The sequence below is a fragment of the Herpailurus yagouaroundi genome, unplaced genomic scaffold (assembly GCF_014898765.1).
Source record: "Herpailurus yagouaroundi ecotype Mexico unplaced genomic scaffold, PumYag 211, whole genome shotgun sequence".
Classification (NCBI taxonomy): Eukaryota; Metazoa; Chordata; class Mammalia; order Carnivora; family Felidae; genus Herpailurus; species Herpailurus yagouaroundi.
The window spans coordinates 7,167,594-7,185,972 of NW_024412442.1; the positions used below are offsets into that span (position 1 = coordinate 7,167,594).

At 47.3% G+C, this 18,379-nt stretch overlaps 1 protein-coding gene and 1 long non-coding RNA gene across 4 annotated transcripts in view; both read left to right on the forward strand.

Moving 5' to 3' along the window:
- The window catches only part of PAPSS2 (3'-phosphoadenosine 5'-phosphosulfate synthase 2), a 73,894-nt gene that overhangs the window by 18,605 nt on the left and 36,910 nt on the right, over window positions 1-18,379 (forward strand). Inside the window, exon 2 of one of the 3 annotated variants that reach the window (XM_040454235.1) lies at window positions 4,112-4,270. The exons of the other annotated variants lie outside the window; for them this stretch is intronic. Within the exon in view, the coding sequence (XP_040310169.1) occupies window positions 4,247-4,270 (24 nt within the window). The 5' untranslated portion in view covers window positions 4,112-4,246. The remainder of the gene's footprint in view (window positions 1-4,111; window positions 4,271-18,379) is intronic. 3 annotated transcript variants of the gene reach the window in all.
- The window catches only part of LOC121016565 (uncharacterized), a 2,044-nt gene continuing 1,230 nt past the window's right edge, over window positions 17,566-18,379 (forward strand). Inside the window, exon 1 of the long non-coding RNA XR_005784356.1 lies at window positions 17,566-18,346. This is a non-coding gene — a long non-coding RNA (uncharacterized LOC121016565). The remainder of the gene's footprint in view (window positions 18,347-18,379) is intronic.

Genomic DNA, 18,379 nt, shown 5'->3' on the forward strand with positions numbered 1-18,379 from the left:
ACCCGTGGCCCTGGTCCACACTCTGCAAGGCAGGTCACTGGTCTGGAGGGGTCCCAGCGGACAGTGAGAGCATGGAGTCTGCAAAAGTCATTCTCCACGACTGTGGCGAGCAGCCATCTTGGGCACATGTGGTACTCTCAGATCTGGGAATTAGACCCACTATTTTCTTCTCTGCTTTTCTTTCTTTTTTTTTCTTTTTAAACACTTTATTTTATTTAAGTTTCTTTCTTTATTTTGAGAGAAAGAGCAAGTTGGGAAGGGCGGAGAGAGAGAATCCCAAGCAGGCTCCACACGGGCCAGCACAGAGCCCGACGTGGGGCTCGAACTCACGAACCGTAAGCTCATGGCCTGAGCTAAAATCAGGAGTCGGATGCTCAACTGACTGAGCCACCCGGGGCGCCCCGACTATTTTCTTTAGCACTGGAGCGAGCCTTCCTTGATTTGTCTCCTTTAACTCTGTTTCACACTGAAAACAGGCCTGTGCTCTGCAAGCATGAGTTGAAAATGGGCAGGGCCGGGTGGGTGGTTGTGGCTTTCTTGGTTTTGGCACCTGGATGACAAAGTGCCCGGGGAACAAGCTGTCATTCATCAGCGGAGCACACTGGATTTCTGTCCTGCAGTGAGGGTGGGCCAGAAGGAGTCACGGTGGAGGAATGAGTTAGCGCCCCTGTTACGAAGCACCGCGCCCTCCCGAGTTACCTTGAACGCCCCCTTTGCTGCTGTAGCAGCGATGGCCCTTATTTTTAAACTTTCTTTAAATATAATATACATACAGAAAAATCTATAAATCTTACCTGTAGTGCCCAGTGAATTTTCATAAGCACACCTGTGTACCCAACACCTAGACTGAGAAACAGCTGCCAGTGGAAATTCAGAAGCTCCTTCCAGTCTCCCTCTCTCTCTCTCTCTCTCTCTCTCTCTCTCTCTCTCTCCCTCCCCCAAGGTCACCATCTGATTAGTCCTGCCAGATTTTGAACTTTACGTAAAAGGAGTTGTGTGTTACAGACTCTCCTGTGTCTGGCTTCTCGTGCCCAAGTTGTATCGAGGAGGTCATCCATGTTGTGTGTGTGTGTGTGTGGCCGGAATTTGTTCATTCTCACTGCCGTGTGGCCCTGATTCTCCAACCAGGGCCGACCGGGTCCCTCCGGGGACATTGGCAATGTCCAGAGACAGTTTCTGGTTGTCACAACTGGGAGCAGGGAGAAGGTTGGTGCTAACCGTCCTGAAATGCACAGGACCGCCCCCCACCACAATGTATTCAGCCACGCATTTCTTAGGGCCTTGGCTTCGGCGTCCAGGAGCATCATACAGCTCAGCCCTAGCTTGGCAGTTCTTGAAGTCACGCTTACCACAGTCTCCTCGAAATAAAGAAACTTCCAAACAGGAGACGCTCTTCATTTCAGGTGAAGGTTAGCGTCAAAGTGAATTATTATGTGCAGTCTTAGTAGTAGACCAAAGTTACATGTTTTGGAACCGGTACAAGAATCCAAAGAGGTTCTGAGTGAGGGAATGAAACGGGCTAACTCAGGGTTTCCATCAAACAATGAATATGTGTAAGAATGTTCTTAAACACGGCTCCCTGGAAGTCTAATCTACACACTAGAAACTATTATGAATTTACATACTGTAAACTGGCCCAATTTAATGATGCAGTCACGTAATACGCGAAGAACCTGAGGATGCTTACAGCTGTGCAATCATCATTTCAATCTTATTTTATTTTTAAAATTTTATTTATTTTGAGAGGGAGGGAGCATGCAAGCAGGGGAGGGGCCGGAGTTGGGGGGGGGGGGGCAGTGGGACAGAGAATCCCAAATCCCAAGCAGGCTCCATGCTGTCAGCACAGAGTCTGACACGGGGCCCAAACTCAGAAACTGTGAGATCGTGACCCGAGCCAAAACCGAGAGTCGGACGCCTAACCATCTGAGGCCCCCAGGCGCCCCACAGCCTGATTTTAGAACATGTCCACCACACCCAAAACATTCCATGTGCCCATTTGCATCACTCCTGTTCCCACCCTGAGTCCCAAGAAGCCAACTGTCTATTTTCTGTCTCCAAAGATTTTCCGGCTCTGGATGTTTCCTGTAAATGGGATCATACAATGCGCGGTCTTTTCCGTCTGGCTTCTCTCGCTTGGTGAAATGTTCTCAAGGTCCATCCACGTTGTAGCACGTATTGTTCGTTCTTTTTTATGGCTGAGTAGCATTCCACTGCAGGGATATATAAGGGGTTGATGATAGCCAAATGAGGGACACGTGGGTAGTTTCCAGTTGTGGGCTATTGTGGAAAGCAGACGTGAAGCAGAGCTAGGCAAACGGCCGACACGAGGAGGCCTTTGAAATAGGGACATGATTCTGGGCCAGATGCTATATATCCTTTTTAAAGGTAATTTACACAATTAAAAAAAAAAATAGAATAGGGGATGGAAAAGACCGGAGAATGATACAAGGAGCATTAGGCCAACAGGGAAAAGGGGCCTGGCATCTTTGAAGGCATTTTATAACCAAATTGCAAGGCAGCAAAACTCTGCCTTAAAGGGAAGGAAAATGTATCCCTGGTTCCACTAAGAGAAGTCATTAAACATGCCACGCTTTTTAAATCACGTTTTTGTCATGTCAATTCAAAGAAATCCAAGTTTCCATCTTTATCCAGGTTCAACAAATGCCTAATATAAGAGAGAGAGAGAGAGAGAGAGAGAGAGAGAGAGAGAAAGAGGAAGGAAGGCAGATAGATGTGGAGAGGGGAGGAAGAAAGAAACAACAACTAAAACTTTTGCTCAGCTGATCCAGGTTTCCATTTTGGTAAAAGATCTTCCATAAAAGATCTGTTTGCTTAAGGTTTGCTAAGTGAGCTCGTTTGTGCGTCTGCAGAAGAGCAAAGCGGAACGCTCCGCCCTGTGCCCCAGCCTCGCCCGCACAAATCAACAGAGGGACGGCTTGTGAGGTAGGCACACAGAATCCAGTCAGCTCAGCCTTGGGGCTAATTTTAACAGTTGAACCAAGAAGACCCTTGTTGGGGGCGGGGTGGGGCAGAGTTAATAACCAACATTCAAACAAGGCGTCTTTATAATGTACCGTGAGGGGATTTCCCAGGGCTGTGAAACCACCTACCTCAATGGAAGCTGTCCATACTTGAGTTGGAGCTTTAAGATTAGGTCCTTGAGATGGAAAGCGTGTGTTTGATAACCGTGCAGAATGTTTGTGTTCGAGAAAAGTTAGGAAGCACGCAGCTGAAGAGACGTTTGTAAAAGAAAGACGGCAGTCACTGGAAGCGGGCATGGAATGGTGCAGTGACTCATTCCATCATCCATATCAGGCCATCTTTTTTGTTGTTTTTTTTTTTTTTAATGTTTATATATTTACTTTGAGAAGGGGGAGGCAGGGAGAGGAAGAGAGAGAATTGGAAGCGGTCTCCATGCTCCGCGTGGAGTCCAGTGTGGGGCTCGATCTCACGACCCTGAGATCGTGACCTGAGCCAAGATCAAGAGTCTGATGCTAACTGACTGAGCCACCCAGGCGCTCCCGTGTCAGGCCATCTTATCAAGTGAGGCAGCGCTGACGGGGTTGATGGCAGAGGTCGTGCCGAGCTCAGAAGGTGGGGGTGGCCCTCGTGCCCCCTCTCACCTCCTTGGCGCCGGGAACAGGAGGGGGTGTGCCTGTCCTCACAAGGAGGAGGGACACGGAGGACAAGCGTGGGCAGATTGACGCTGTGCTGACAGAGAGGGAGGCATCTGGAAGTCTCTCTTCTTCGCCCAGGGAGCGGGGAGGCTGCAAAGCCCAGAGATGCCGTTGGCCTTCTCCGTAATTCTGAGGCTACGGCCGAGTATCCCAAAGCGTGTAGCTTCTCGCCTGCCCAGAAGCACAACGGTGCGACAACGGGGGCCTTGTGTGTGTCTGAGGGGACGCGCCTCACACTCGCCGTGTTCCCATCGCAGAACACGAGAGCGCGGACTCGCTCCGCGGTTGATCCTGCAGGATTGTGGTGGCACCGTTGTGCCCTCGCGTCCATCCATGAGGGTTTGAACACGTGGCCGGGGGGTCAGGCTCACTAGCAGCTCTTTTAGGCTTCTTCCGCGTACTCAGCTGAAATATCTTCTTCATGTAATCCATAGAAGCAGGCAAGGAGGGAAGGGACACATAGCCTGCACAGCCATTTGATCCGTTGATAGTCACGTCGTCCCACTCCATGCACGTTGTCCACGAACTGCAGCACAATAGAGGTGCACGGTGATTTGAATGCATGATCCATGGAAACGAAGCCAGCCCGTCAGGTTAATCCTGTTTTGTTTTGTTTTATTTTATTTTACTTTTTCTTCTTTTTTTAATTTTATTTTTAATTTTTTTTTTAATTTACATCCAAATTAGTTAGCATCTAGTGCAACAATGATTTCAGGAGGAGATTCCTTAGTGCCCCTTACCCATTTAGCCCATGCCCCCTCCCACAACCCCTCCAGTAACCCTGTTCTCCATGTTTATGAGTCTCTTCTGTTTTGTCCCCCTCCCTGTTTTTATATTATTTTTGTTTCCCTTCCCTTATGTTCATCTGTTTTGTCTCTTAAAGTCCTCATAGGAGTGAAGTGATATGATTTTTGTCTTTCTCTGACTAACTTCACTTCGCATAATACCCTCCAGTTCCATCCCCAGAGTTGCAAATGGCAAGATTTCATTCTTTTTGATTGCCGAGTAATACTCCACTGTATATATATATACCACATCTTCTTTATCCATTCATCCATCGATGGACATTTGGGCTCCTTCCATACTTTGGCTATTGTTGATAGTGCTGCTATAAACATGGGGGTGCATGTGTCCCTTTGAAACAGCACACCTGTGTCCCTTGGATAAATGCCTAGTAGCGCAATTTCTGGGTCATAGGGTAGTTATATTTTTAGTTTTCTGAGGAACCTCCATACTGTTTTCCAGAGTGGTTGCACCAGCTTGCATTCCCACCAACAATGCAAAAGAGATCCTCTCTCTCCGCATCCTCGCCAACATCCGTTGTTGCCTGAGTTGTTAATGTGAGCCATTCTGACAGGTGCCAGGTGGTATCTCAGTGTGGTTTTGATTTGTGTTTCCCTGATGATGAGTGATGTGGAGCATTTTTTCATGTGTCGGTTGGCCATCTGGATGTCTTCTTTGGAGAAGTGTCTAGTCATGTCTTTTGCCCATGTCTTCACTGGATTATTTGTTTTTTGGGTGTTGAGTTTGATAAGTTCTTTATAGATTTTGGATACTAACCCTTTATCTGATCTGTCATTTGCAAATATCTTCTCCCATTCTGTCAGTTGCCTTTTAGTTTTGCTGATTGTGCCCTTCGCTGTGAAGAAGCTTTTATTTTGATGAGGTCCCCATAGTTCATTTTTGCTTTTGTTTCCCTTGCCTCTGGAGACGTGTTGGGTAAGAAGTTGCAGGGGCCAAGATCAGAGAGGTTTTTGCCTGCTTTCTCCTCGAGGATTTTGATGCCTTCCTGTCTGACATTGAGGTCTTTCATCCACTTAGAGTTTATTTTTGTGTCTGGTGTAAGAAAGTGGTCCAGGTTCATTCTTCTGCATGTTGCTGTCCAGTTTTCCCAGCACCTCTTGCTGACGAGACTGTGTTTATTGCATTGGATATTCTTTCCTGCTTTGTCAAAGATGAGTTGGCCAAACGTTTGTGCGTCCATTTCTAGGTTCTCTATTCTGTTCCATTGATCTGAGTGTCTGTTCTTGTGCCAGTACCATACTGTCTTGATGATGACAGCTTTGTAGTATAGCTTGAAGTCTGGGATTGTGATGCCTCCTGCTTTGGTTTTCTTTTTCAAGATCGCTTTGGCTACTCGGTGTCTTTTCTGGTTCCATACAAATTTTAGGATTATTTGTTCTAGCTCTGTGAAGAATGCTGGTGTTATTTTGGTAGGGATTGCATTGAATATGTAGATAGCTTTGGGTGGTATCAACATTTTAACAATGTTTATTCTTCCTATCCAGGAGCATGGAATCTTTTTCCATTTTTTGTGTGTCTTCTTCAGTTTCTTTCATAAGCTTTCTCTAGTTTTCAGTGTATAGATTTTTCACCTCTATGGTTAGATGTATTCCTAGGTATTTTATGGTTCTTTGTGCAACTGTAAATGGGATTGATTCCTTGATTTCTCTTTCTGTCACTTCATTGTTGGTGTATAGGATTGCAACCAATTTCTGTGCGTTGATTTTATATCCTGCCACTTTGCTGAATTCATGGATCATTTCTAGCAGTTTTTGGGGGGAATCTTTTGGGTTTTCCATATAGAGTATCATGTTATCTGTGAAGAGGGAAAGTTTGACCTCCTCCTGGATGATTTGGATGCCTTTTATTTCTTTGTGTTGTCTGATTGCAGAGGTTAACCCTGTTTTAAAGAAACAAACAAACGAACCAACAAAAATCCTGGAACGCCTGGGTGGCTCCGTGATTAAGTGTCTGCCTCTTGATTTTGGCTCAGGTCGTGATCTTCCGGTTTGTGGGTTCAAGACTGTAGTTGGGCTCTGTGCTGACGGTGTGGAGCTTCCTGGGGATTCTTTCTCACCCTCTTTCTCTCTCTGCCTCTCCCCTGCTCGCTCCCTATCTCTCTCTCAAAATACATAAATAAACGTTAAAAAAAAAACCTAGTGTACCCCCCCACCCCACCGGACCTCAGGTTTTGATATGCCTAAGCTAGGTGATTGCTGCCGGAGGCTCCTTCCACCTGCTGCCTGAACGCGGCCACGGGGCGTGTGCTTCAGCGTGGATCCTCCACGGATGGAGTCTCAGTTCCAGAAGCAGGGCCACGTCTCTCGGGCCCCCTGCCTGCCGCTCCCTGTAGGCGTCCTCGGGGAGCGGCCCACCTGCGCCGGTGACCGGTCCGGCCCGCCTGGGACCGGTCGGATGCGTGGTCCGCCAGCTCAGGGTGGCCGCCCTGTGTTTGAACGCTACCGATCCTGTTGCTTTGCCTGTGTTTGAGCTTTGGGTAAACGCCGCCATACAGCATGCGCACTCCTTTCGTGTCTGGCCTCTCTCGGCGTTGCGTTCGCCAGACCCACCCTATCGCGTGTCGTCGCGCGTGTGTCCGTCCTCCTTGCTGTGGGGTGTTCGTCCAAGTGTGAAGACATTGGCTTACTCGCCAGATGACTGCGGAGTGGCAGCTGGGTGTCTTTGAATATTGATAACAGTCCTGGGAGGTAGGTGCCGTTGCTGGGTCCATTTGGCAGCTGCCGGGAAACTGAGGCTTGGAGCGGCTTTCATATTTATGATGATGATGATGATGTTCTTATTATTATATTTATCATCGTTATTATTAAAACAAGTTTTGCAGGTCACTTGAGCCCAAGAGCCCGTGCTGTTCACCGTCCCGGTCACTTTTCTGCCTCAGTGCCCGACTGAGCCCTGTGGGGAAGCAGTTCCCGGGTCTGATCGTCTCCTATCCCCTTGAAAGGGTTCAGCTGTGACGCTGTGGCAGCGGGCCGGGAGACAAAATCTCTGTCACCGGGCCATGTGGACCCGTCTCTGCCTCCGGGACCAAGCTTTGTTCCAAGGAGAAGTTTGCTGCACTTAGATGAAAAGCTCTCCCACTGGTTCACCTGACATTTCTGAGTCCCCGGGAGATCCCATGTAGGCTGGTGCTGGGCTCCTCTTTGCAAAGACCTATTGAAAAGCAGGATTGACCCTTCCGAGGAGGGGGGAGCGGGTCTGTTTTGTTAGCACACCTTTGGTTTTAGAACTGTTAAGGCTCCACTTTTCACAGGTGGAATGTGAAGAGACCTGTTTGGGTTGTGGGTTTTTTTGTTTTTTTTTTCCCCCTCTCGTTTTTCCTGTATTGAGGAATTCTTTTTCCTGTGTGGAGCCTCCTCTGGCTCTTTGTAGGAAAAGAAATACCAACTCACATTTATGTTTTTTAGAGAATTTCCACGGATGTATTTTCCTTCCTCCTGCCTCTCAAGTGACAGGGCGTTCAGGTAGAGGTGGTTTAACATGGAAAAGAAAGATCAATTTCCCAGCCTTGGGTCCAGAACCAGGAAGCTGATGGGAAGTCAGTTCTTGGCATCTCCCTGGGGCGAAATGGCGGAGCACACACAGGGCCACCTGTTCCCAAGTTCCCTCATCCGTAGGACATGACATATTCCACTCCTTCATCCCTGACCATTTTAGAACAGGGAAGGAGGTTGCTGGATCTTTGGTGAGATGATGGCCAGAGATTCCGCACCCAGGAAGGCTCATCACTCACTTGGTTTCCTGCTCTGGAGAATAAGAAGGAACATTGGCCGCCTTCAAGTCTAGACGGAAGTTTCTGTTTGTTAGTTGGTTGTGTATGTGTATAGGGATAGGTTAAAACCAAGTTTGTTCTAAAGGCCTTTCATTCGAATGAAATATGCAGGCTGTCTACTGTAGAACTTCATCCTTTTCTTCCAGACACTTCTTTCTGCTGTGGGAATCTGTGAGCCTTGTCAGCCAGGAGAGTGTCAGTTCTCCAAAAAAAAAAAAAGAAAGAAAGAAAAAGAAAGAAAGAGAAGAAAAAAGGCCATTTTACTCACTGGTTGACAGAGGGGGAGAGTGTGGCCACCTAGGAATGTCTGTGTTGCTCAGTCGTGGATCCTGAGGTTGAATTCTCTTCCCCACAATGTCTCCATATAGTCTCCCCATGCCCTGCTACACAGCCTCCCCCCTCCCTGTCCTGTTCCATCCCCCTGCCCTAGCCCACGACTCTGCTCACCACCAGTTTCCAGGTAATGTGTGAAAGCTGCATGTTCTTAATATAGGCTATAAGTCTTGCTGGAAAAAATGATCTAGACTTTGAAATCCAGTGATGTCTGAAATTTCAGAACCGGTAAAACTTTAGTCTCTTGCGATGACACATACCGTGTTCCTGCAACCCAGTTGTTTCTAGCAGGACTTTTTTTTTTTTTTTTTTTAATTTTTGAGAGAGTGTGTGAGCAGGGGAGGGGGAGAGAGAGAGAGAGAGGGAGAGAGAATCCCAAGCAGGCTCCATACCGTCAGTGCAGAGCCTGATTCAGGGCTCAATCCCACGAACTGTGAGATCGTGACCTGAACTGAGATCAGGAGTCAGACACTTAACCTACTGGGCCACCCAGGTGCCCCCTAAGACCGTCTTATTTTAGATTTTCGCTGGTTAATTTACTTACTAGACTAGCGCACTCAGGTAAAGGAACTAGAATGTAAATATGCGAAAGTTTACACCCACTTCAAAAGGAAGTGATGATTGAATAGGAAATTGCACATAGTCTCTTCTGAATTTGATGTCATCTTTTAAATGACCGGATTTAAAACTGCCCTAGTAGGCATAATGTCACCTACTTTCCTTCATATACTGGTTTGTTCTAAGGTTCTAATCAAATGAATTGTGTATCCTTAAAGCCCTTATTTCTAGCAGGGTTGAATTTGATCAAGGGGAAGATGAATGTGTACTATGTAGTCAAGTATAACCTGGAGCCTTCGTATAAAGTAAAAATTATTATGGTTTAATCTACATTGTTCTAAGGAATTTATAACTCATTGTAAGCACTTTCATTTACAATGACACTAAATAAAAAGCTAATTCACATATATTTTTCCAGTACAAGAATTAGGCATGTGGGACTTCTCATAAATTCATCAAGCCTCAGGATTGCAAAGACTTTATACTATTTACCATTGAGGTTATATATTCTCTCTTTTATATATTCTCTCTTCTTCAGAGGAAAATCCTCAAGAATGATAGAAATTTCTAAGAAACAGAAGCCCAACCACTCTTTTTTTATTCAGACTTTCATTTTTTTTTTAAAGACTGACCAAAACAACTCTGTATTTATGTTCTTTCCTTACTTTTCTTTTCTCGCTTGACGTGGTACTCACGTTCCGTCACACCAGTTGTGTCCAAGCTGTAGTATAACCAGAAAAATTGGAGTCCCGACTGAAAGAAAAGATTGATCGATTCCACTACACTGAAAAAACTAACTCTGTGGCGAGCAACATTGTAAGCAGGTCATAAGCCGTACCAATCGCAAAGTCAGGGAGCAAAGAACCGATGGGAAGATTACTGCCAATAGAAAGAGCTCCTATAAATCAACTAGCACAAGACCAAGAATGCAGTAAGAAGATGGGGGAGGGGTACGAAGGAAAGCTTAAAAAGTAAATGAGTAAAGGAAATACAAACAAGCCTAACGTAATACAAGGTGTGCAGCATCATTCTATTCTAAAATAGAAATTCAAAGTAAAATCAGATTGAAATGCCATTTTTTTATCCATTAGATTAGAAGAAATCCAAAAGTCTTGATAACATACCCTGGTGTCAATGCTGTCAGGAACCTGGAACTTGTGTATCGATGGTGAATGTGTAGCTTGGTATACTTTCCAGAATCTTCTCTGGAAGGCAACTTAGTTATATGTATCAATATGCCCATATTGATTGACCACCTAGTGATCCTACTTCTAAGAATTCATCCCATAGGCATAGTTTCACATGGGAGAAATTAAGCACATGGTAATCCATTGCTGCATTGTTTACAGTAGTAAAACATTGGAAATGTCTATCAAAAGTTAGCCACATTATGGTATATCCATACCGTGGAACACTATGTGGGTAAAACGAATAAGAAAACTCTCTGTATGGAGGTGGAAAGATTCACCAAGATAGAGCTGATAAAGATGTGCAATAGTGTGGAAAGGAGGATGAAGCAATTAAACATTAAATACAGATTTTAAGTTTTATTTCTGTTCGCATCAAGAAACTGACAGGATATGGGGCACCTGGATGGCTCCGTTGGTTAAGCATCCGACTTCGGCTCAGGTCATGATCTCACGGTCTGTGAGTTCCAGCCCCGCATCAGGCTCTGTGCTGACAGCTCAGAGCCTGGAGCCTGCTTCCGATTCTGGGTCTCCCTGTCTCTCTGCCCCTCCCCCGCTCACACTCTGTCTCTCTCTCAAAAATAAATAAACATTAAAAAAAAATTTTAAAAGAAGGAACTGACAGGACATACGAGGAACTAATAGAAGGGGTTACGTATCTTCGGAGGTGGGAAGGGAGGCGGGTAGACCTTCTTGTGTAACAGAAAGTTTGTGAGTCATGTGGATATTACTTATTCACAGTTCAGTGTTAAAGATGAAGAATGGCGTGGTGCATGGACCCAGAAGCAAGAGACAGCTTGGGCTTTAGGGGGGAAATTCTGGGGTTCAGACTGACGGGTGCGTAGAAGCTGGAGGCAGAGGGTGTGCGAGGTGAGGTGTGAAACGACAGAACTGTCACAGCAGAGGGCCACCCACCGAGCCGTGTCAGGGCTGCTGGGTAAGAGTCAACCCAGGTGAGCAAAGGTGGTTTCTAAGAAGTCTTAGAATCAACAGCTGGGGCCAGAGGCTCCAGGAGAATGGGCCATGTGCTCAGGGGTGGATCTGGGGTAGAAATGCCCCAGTCATTTCTAGGAACCAGATCTAAGTCAATAGGAGTAGAGGTCGGGAATAAAGGTATGAAATACGCAAAACATGGGTTTTCTAGATCCTGGACTTGTCCTCTGGAGGGGAAAAAATGGCTTCTTGTAGGCAGCCTGTCTCCACTCTTGGGTTTTGTCAACCAGCCCCAGGCACGTCTTTGTAAGGAAGCCGTGGTAACGACTCACGTGCACCCCATGTCTAATGACTAAACTGAGTGTGTAAGACCCTCAAAGATTGTTCAGTTTGGAATAAGAAGACTTGGACTTGAGATTCTGTGTGACCGTGGGTCAAACACTTGACCTCTTGGCACCTTAGCTTTGCTGTCTGTGAAACGGACCTGATGGGGCATGCTGTTTTGTGAGGCTCTAGAAACTCTAAGTTTCGGTAAGGGACTGACCACTGAGATATTTTTTAAATTTTTATTAAAATTTTTAAAAATATTTATATTTGAGAGAGAGACACACACCGAGTGCGAGTAGGGGAGGGGCAGAGAGCGAGAGGGAGACACAGAATCCGAAGCGGGCTCCAGGCTCTGAGCCGTCGGCACAGAGCCCCACGTGGGGCTCGAACTCCCAAGCGGTTGAGATCATGACCTGCGCGGAAGTCGGACGCTTAACCGACCAAGCCACCCAGGCGCCCCCGGAGATATTTTTGTATATGCTTGTGTCAGGAGGGCCCCGTGCTGGGTGCTCTGCGCGGAGTTAGAAATGCAGGGCACGAAGAGCTTTATACAGCTGGAGAATCAGGGAGAATGCCCCTGAATTTTGAGGGATATGGTTACCTTTCTTTCTGTACTACATGTTTCGTGGCAGAGGAGGACTGAGCAGAGAGAATCCCTTGGGCTGTCTGGATAATTTTAGCTATGATCGGTCACTTCATTATTGTTGTATTATAATTATTAGTAATAATAACTATTTTAATTATCATTAACAGCAAGCGTAGCTAACATTCAGGGAGGGCTTAGCTATTGGTCAGGCCCTACTGTTTTATGTCCATTCTCTCATCTAATCCTTGTTACAGCTCAGTTAGGCAGACTGTTACGCAGGCGATTTTCCAGGGATAGGAATGGAGAGGTTAAGGAATTTGCAAGAGGCGTGCGGCTGGCAGGTCGGAGAGCTGGGGGGGGGGACCCCAGTCGCTGCCCGTGCCACCCATGTTTTAAGCTTTAGACCATTCTGCTGTTTGAAGGGAACATGCGTCCAGTCTGGGGAGGAGAGGTGGGGGCCGGCGCTTCTGTTCATATGTACGTCGGGTTTTAATTGATATTGTTGAGTTCATCTGCCAGGGCTGATAAGTATGGCTTAGCCCCAGATCTGTAACTCTGCCAAGATTTTGAAAAGATTTTTACCCCTCCTGTCACCAGTGCCCCTGCATTGGCTGCCATATTCTTCCAAGAGTAGTTCAGCATCAGGCCCTCTACCTGTGCCCATAATACACATTAGAATTAGGGGCACCTGGGCGGCTCAGTCGGTTATGCGTCCGACTTCGGCTCAGGTCATGATCTCGAGGTTTGGGAGTTGGAGCCCCACATCGCGCTCTGTGCTGACAGCTCGGAGCCTGGAGCCTGCTTCGGATTCTGTGTCTTCCTCTACCCCTCCCCCACTCACACTCTGTCTCTCTCTCTCTCTCTCTCTCTCTCTCTCAAAAATAAAAATAATAAAAACAGTTAAAAAAAATGGATCATCTTTAAAAAAAAATAACAAACCTTATCTTATGGACTGTCATGGGCATGACAAATTAGTTTCACTGAAAATACTTAATATTCATTTCAGTAAATTTTAATTTCTTTTAACGTTTATTTATTTTCGAAAGACATAGAGACAGAGCACGTGCGGGGGAGGGGCAGAGAGAGAGGGAGACACAGAATCCAAAGCAGGTCCAGGCTCCGAGCTGTCAGCACAGAGCCCGACGCGGGACTAGAACCAGGAGATCGTGACCTGAGCCGAAGTCGGACGTTTAACCGACTGAGCCACCCAGGCGCCCCTCATTCAGTAAATCTTAACCTCCTTCAATAGGCCAGACACATGGATTCCAGGACAAATGTGGGTGCAGACTCGACCGAACTCCTAATCTGGGGGAAGCAGACAGAGCTGTCGGTTAATAACCATAATTAACATCAATTCTCTTACATCAGCTAGCGTTCTGACGTTTGCCTGTGCGTTAAAATCATCACGTTTGTACTTCCCAAACAAACAAACAAACAAGCCAATTTCTCGGGCCTTACCCCACAGCTGCCGAATCGCAGTCGCTTGGGGTTGGTCTTGGGAATCTGTATTTTTAACATATACCCCTCAGAGTTCTGCAGTTAAGTTTGGGAAGCGAGATATGGGCAGAAGCAGGATACTGTGGGATCCGAGGGAGAAGCTAAACCCGTCTGTGGGTGGGAAGATGAGCCAGAGGCTCACAGCAACGTTGAAGCCACACCGGCAGGAGTGAGGGAGCATCGGGTATGTAGAGAACAGGACGTTACAAGGAGGGAGAATGTGGGTGAAAGCGCAAAGCAAAAAAAAAAAGGAAGGTTTGTTTTGGATGGGTGCCCGGGGGTAAAGGCCAAGAAAGGCGGTAGTAGGTAATGCTGAAAAAGGTGGTCATGACCCCCGTGTGAGGTCTGTGGACTTCAAAGAAGCCAATAGACTTTATTTTAATGTTTATTTATTTTTGAGAGAGAGAGAGAAAGTGTGAGCAGGGGAGGGGCGGAGAGAGAGGGAGAGAGAAAATCCCAAGCAGGCTCCACACTGTCAGCACAGAGCCTGATGAGGGGCTTGAACTCTCCAACTGCGGGAGCATGACCCGAGCCGAAATCAAGATCGGACGCTTAACTAACAGAGCCACCCGGACACCCCAAAGCCAAACGATTTTAAGCAAGAGAATGTTACTCTTGGTAAAGGAGGGGAGTGACCCGATGTGGGGGGAGAGGCAGGGAGTTCCGTCTGAAGGCCGTCCGGGATGTTCTCATGAACAATTAGCTAACTGCCAATAGCGGGGTGGCTTGAAGGGTATTTCTTAGCTAAGATGGACAGCACTTACTGATAAATTGTGGTTTTTTGGGGCGCCTGGGTGGCGAAGTCGGTTAAGCGTCCGACTTCAGCCAGGTCACGATCTCGCGGTCCGGGAGTTCGAGCCCCGCGTCGGGCTCTGGGCTGATGGCTCGGAGCCTGGAGCCTGTTTCCGATTCTGTGTCTCCCTCTCTCTCTGCCCCTCCCCCGTTCATGCTCTGTCTCTCTCTGTCCCAAAAATAAATAAACGTTGAAAAAAAAAATTAAAAAAAAAAATTGTGGTTTTTTTGTTTTAAGAGGGAAGGCACAGTAGGGTGGCCGAGCTTAGCTAACGGGGAGAAGTGAGGTCATTGCATGTGGCAAAGGAGCGGGGGGAGGGGGGGGTTGATGACAGGAGATGAATTCTGCCTTGACCCTGCTGCGTTTCAGAGGCCCTGGGGGACCGCATGTCGTGGGCATTTGGGTGTCTGAAGATGGAGATTTGGAGCCCACAGCGGAACAACGGTAGACAATGCCCTACCTTGCAGAGAGCCACTCAGGGTGCACGGGGGAAGGCAGAAGGCTGGCTAGGGGGGATGGGGACAGCTTTGGCACTGGAAGCCGCTGTTACAAACACTTTGCGTGCAGCTGTTTATTTATTTAAAAAATCTTTGATGTTTATTTCTGAAAGAGAGAGAGAGCACAAGTGGGGCGGGACAGAGAGAGAGGGAGCCACAGAATCCGAAGCCGGCTCCAGGCCCCGAGCTGTCAGCACAGAGCCCCATGCGGGGCTCGAACTTACGGACCGTGAGATCATGAGCTGAGCCAAAGTCGGACGCTCGACCGACTGAGCCACCCAGGCGCCCCCACGCAGCAGTTTCTTTAATCTGTCTGAATCTCCCGGTGGGCATCAAAGTCATATGGCAATGGGTTAGAGTCCTAGAATCCTAATAATAATAATAATAATGCCAGTGAGCTACAAGAAAGGCGTTCATGTGGCTCTTTCACAAACGCCCTTGGCTTTGCTCCTCCTCACTGAAGTAGGTGCCTCTCTGGGTGCACTCGTGATGGTTGATGGAGACACTGTGCCTTCCGATCTCAGTTTCGGTCCCTGAATTCTCGTCATCGAATCATCAAAAAATTATCAGTACTATACATTTAAAAGAAAGACTTGAGCTGGGCAGGATGGTTGTGTTTATCTCAGAGCATGATGAGTTTAGTGACCTTTCTTATCCTTAGGTATTGGCCTCACCCTGTACGTAGGACAGTCAGTGTGGCAGGGGAAGTTTTAATTTACTTGTGTTCGAGCACAGAGTGAGCGAGTTTCGCATGTGCGAGCATCTTGATACGAACTCTTCAGAATGGTGATTTCAGGCTGTTTCAGGCTGAGGAACTCTTTTAGTTGACGATGATACGCATTTTAGTTTGGCAATCTTTGCGTTATTTGTTTTGCAGTTGTGGTGGAAAAACAGTGGCATAATCCGTGAGAGGTAGTGCTTAGGAAGTATGTGGCCCGTTTAACTTATTCAAGAAATGCCTTCAATTGATGTCCAGTTTAATATTTTACCGGATTCAGGTGATGGTGTGGATTTCAGCACTAACTGGAATGCATTGAGTCCCATCAGCTGCAATGAGTCTCCGGAGATATGGGAGACTCACTAGAAACCCCAAGTGCAAACTGTTTCACATTTGGGGCAGATTTGATGCAGATTTCAAAGAATGGACGAGAGATTGTTTAAGGATATCCGCTTCAGTCCATCAGCCAACGGAATATTTGTCAAACTTCTATTATTCATCCAACAAATATTTACTGAGCACTTAGTGAAGCCTAGGTACTGCACATTTGCTATCTCCTTTTTATCCTTGCAGCAGTTAGCAAGAATTGTAACCCCACAATTTTGCAAGATTTAGAGCAGTCAGGCTTAGCTTGTTCAAGGTGCGAGGGGAGCCAGAATTTGACCCGAGTCTGAGCTGGCCAGCCTTAAAATCCGTATCATTTCCTCCTAGCTGGTCCTTGTCAGGAATATAAGATACATAAGCCATAGCTTCCCACACTTAGGGTTGACAGTGAAGTCTAAAACAGAAGACTTAAGTCTCTAAGCATGTAAAGCATTAGGTCTGCGTGCAGAACATCCAAGGGCGCCTGGGTGGCTCAGTCAGTTAAGCGTCCGACTTCGGCTCAGGTCGTGATCTTGCAGTTCGTGAGTTCGAGCCCCGTGTCGGGCTCTGTGCTGACAGCTCAGAACCTGGAGCCTGAGTCGTCAGATTCTGTGTCTCCCTCTTTCTGTGCCCCTCCCTCCCCTGCTCATGCTCTGTCTCTCCCTGTCTCTCAAAAATAAATAAATGTAAAAAAAAAAAAAAACATTTTAAAAGATTTTACTCTACAAAGTACAGAAAAAAGAACAAGATACGTATTTTAACAGTGAGTGAGGTCATTGTCCAGAGTATAGTAAATTACGACGGAGAGAGATGACTATGCAAATGGCATTTGTAACTTACGTAGAAATGCATATTCTTACTAGTAACTAATCTAGGAGGAAAAAAATAAAATAAAATTGCAAACACAGCACATGAGTTGGGTTATGTAGAAACAAGTATATGGCAGTCTGGTGGTTTTGTCTTTTTAAAAAAAATTTTTTTTTCAACGTTTATTTATTTTTGGGACAGAGAGAGACAGAGCACGAACGGGGGAGGGGCAGAGAGAGAGGGAGACACAGAATCGGAAACAGGCTCCAGGCTCCGAGCCATCAGCCCAGAGCCCGACGCGGGGCTCGAACTCCCGGACCGCGAGATCGTGACCTGGCTGAAGTCGGACGCTTAACCGACTGCGCCAGCCAGGCGCCCCTTTGGTGGTTTTGTCTTTCTGGAATGAGTTGGCAGTCCATAGTGAGACCTAGGAAATAGTTCATGACCTTTAATACTCAACCATTTCATTCTGAGTTATACGTCCCAAGGAAATAACCTGAAAGGGAAGAAATATAAATGCACATTGATAATTATAAAACATTTGAAGGTCTTCATATTGAAAATGCCAACAAAGCGAGATGTTTATTTATTTATTTTGTTACTTATTTTATTTTGAGAGAGAGAGAGAGCGAGAGCGAGCAGGGGAGGGGCAGAGGAAGAGGGAGAGAATCCTAAGCAGGCTCCGTGCTGACCGGCTGAGTCCCACGACCCCGGGATCATGACCTGAGCTGAAATCAAGAGTCGGATGCTCAACCGGCCGAGCCACGCAGGCACCCAGGGAAAGAGTTTTCTATTATTTACACTCTTGTGTGGCGTCAAAAGCCCGAATGTGCGTTATCTCATGTAGTCCCCAGTGATGAAGCTGTGACACAGAAGTCACCCGGCTGGAACAGGGAACGTGGGGTTCTGTGTAGGCAGAAGGGGGACCTGGCCGTGGTGGGGAAGGGTGGGCGCGCCTGGAGCACTTTCCGCCACGGGGACGCCCAGAGGACCGGCGCGGAGTTGTCCTTAGGCCGGGAGGTGGCTGTGTTTGCGCGGTGTGGGAGGCGGGAGGGTGCAGGAGAAATTCAAATCCACTTGACCATCTTCTAGCGAAGACGTTTCGCAAAAGTCCAAACGGCCTGGGAGCGCAGGGAAACCCCTGTCTGACCCACCGGCTCCGGCGTCCTGGTTCCTCTGGCTCTGAACCTTTCACGACACCCGGCTTGGATTCGGATGCCCTGCCCGGCCCTTTCCCCTTTCTCCTAGTCACGCAAAGTCCAGGCTGAGGCTGGGCCCTCCCCTCTCTGCACCACCCGGGGCCAGAGTCAGAGCGACTGACCTGGGGCTGCGACCCTGGGCTGTGGGACAAGGTCCTTGCACTAGCAGGGGTGAGGCTGCCCTGGGGCAAGGGCCATCCTGTGCGGGTAATTGAGGACCCAGCGGGGAGCCGACACCCTGGTCACTGATGAGTGGACCGAGGTGTGGAGTGTTTACTGGCTGGACCTTGGGTCAAAGGTAATAATAATCACAACAGCAACAACAACAACA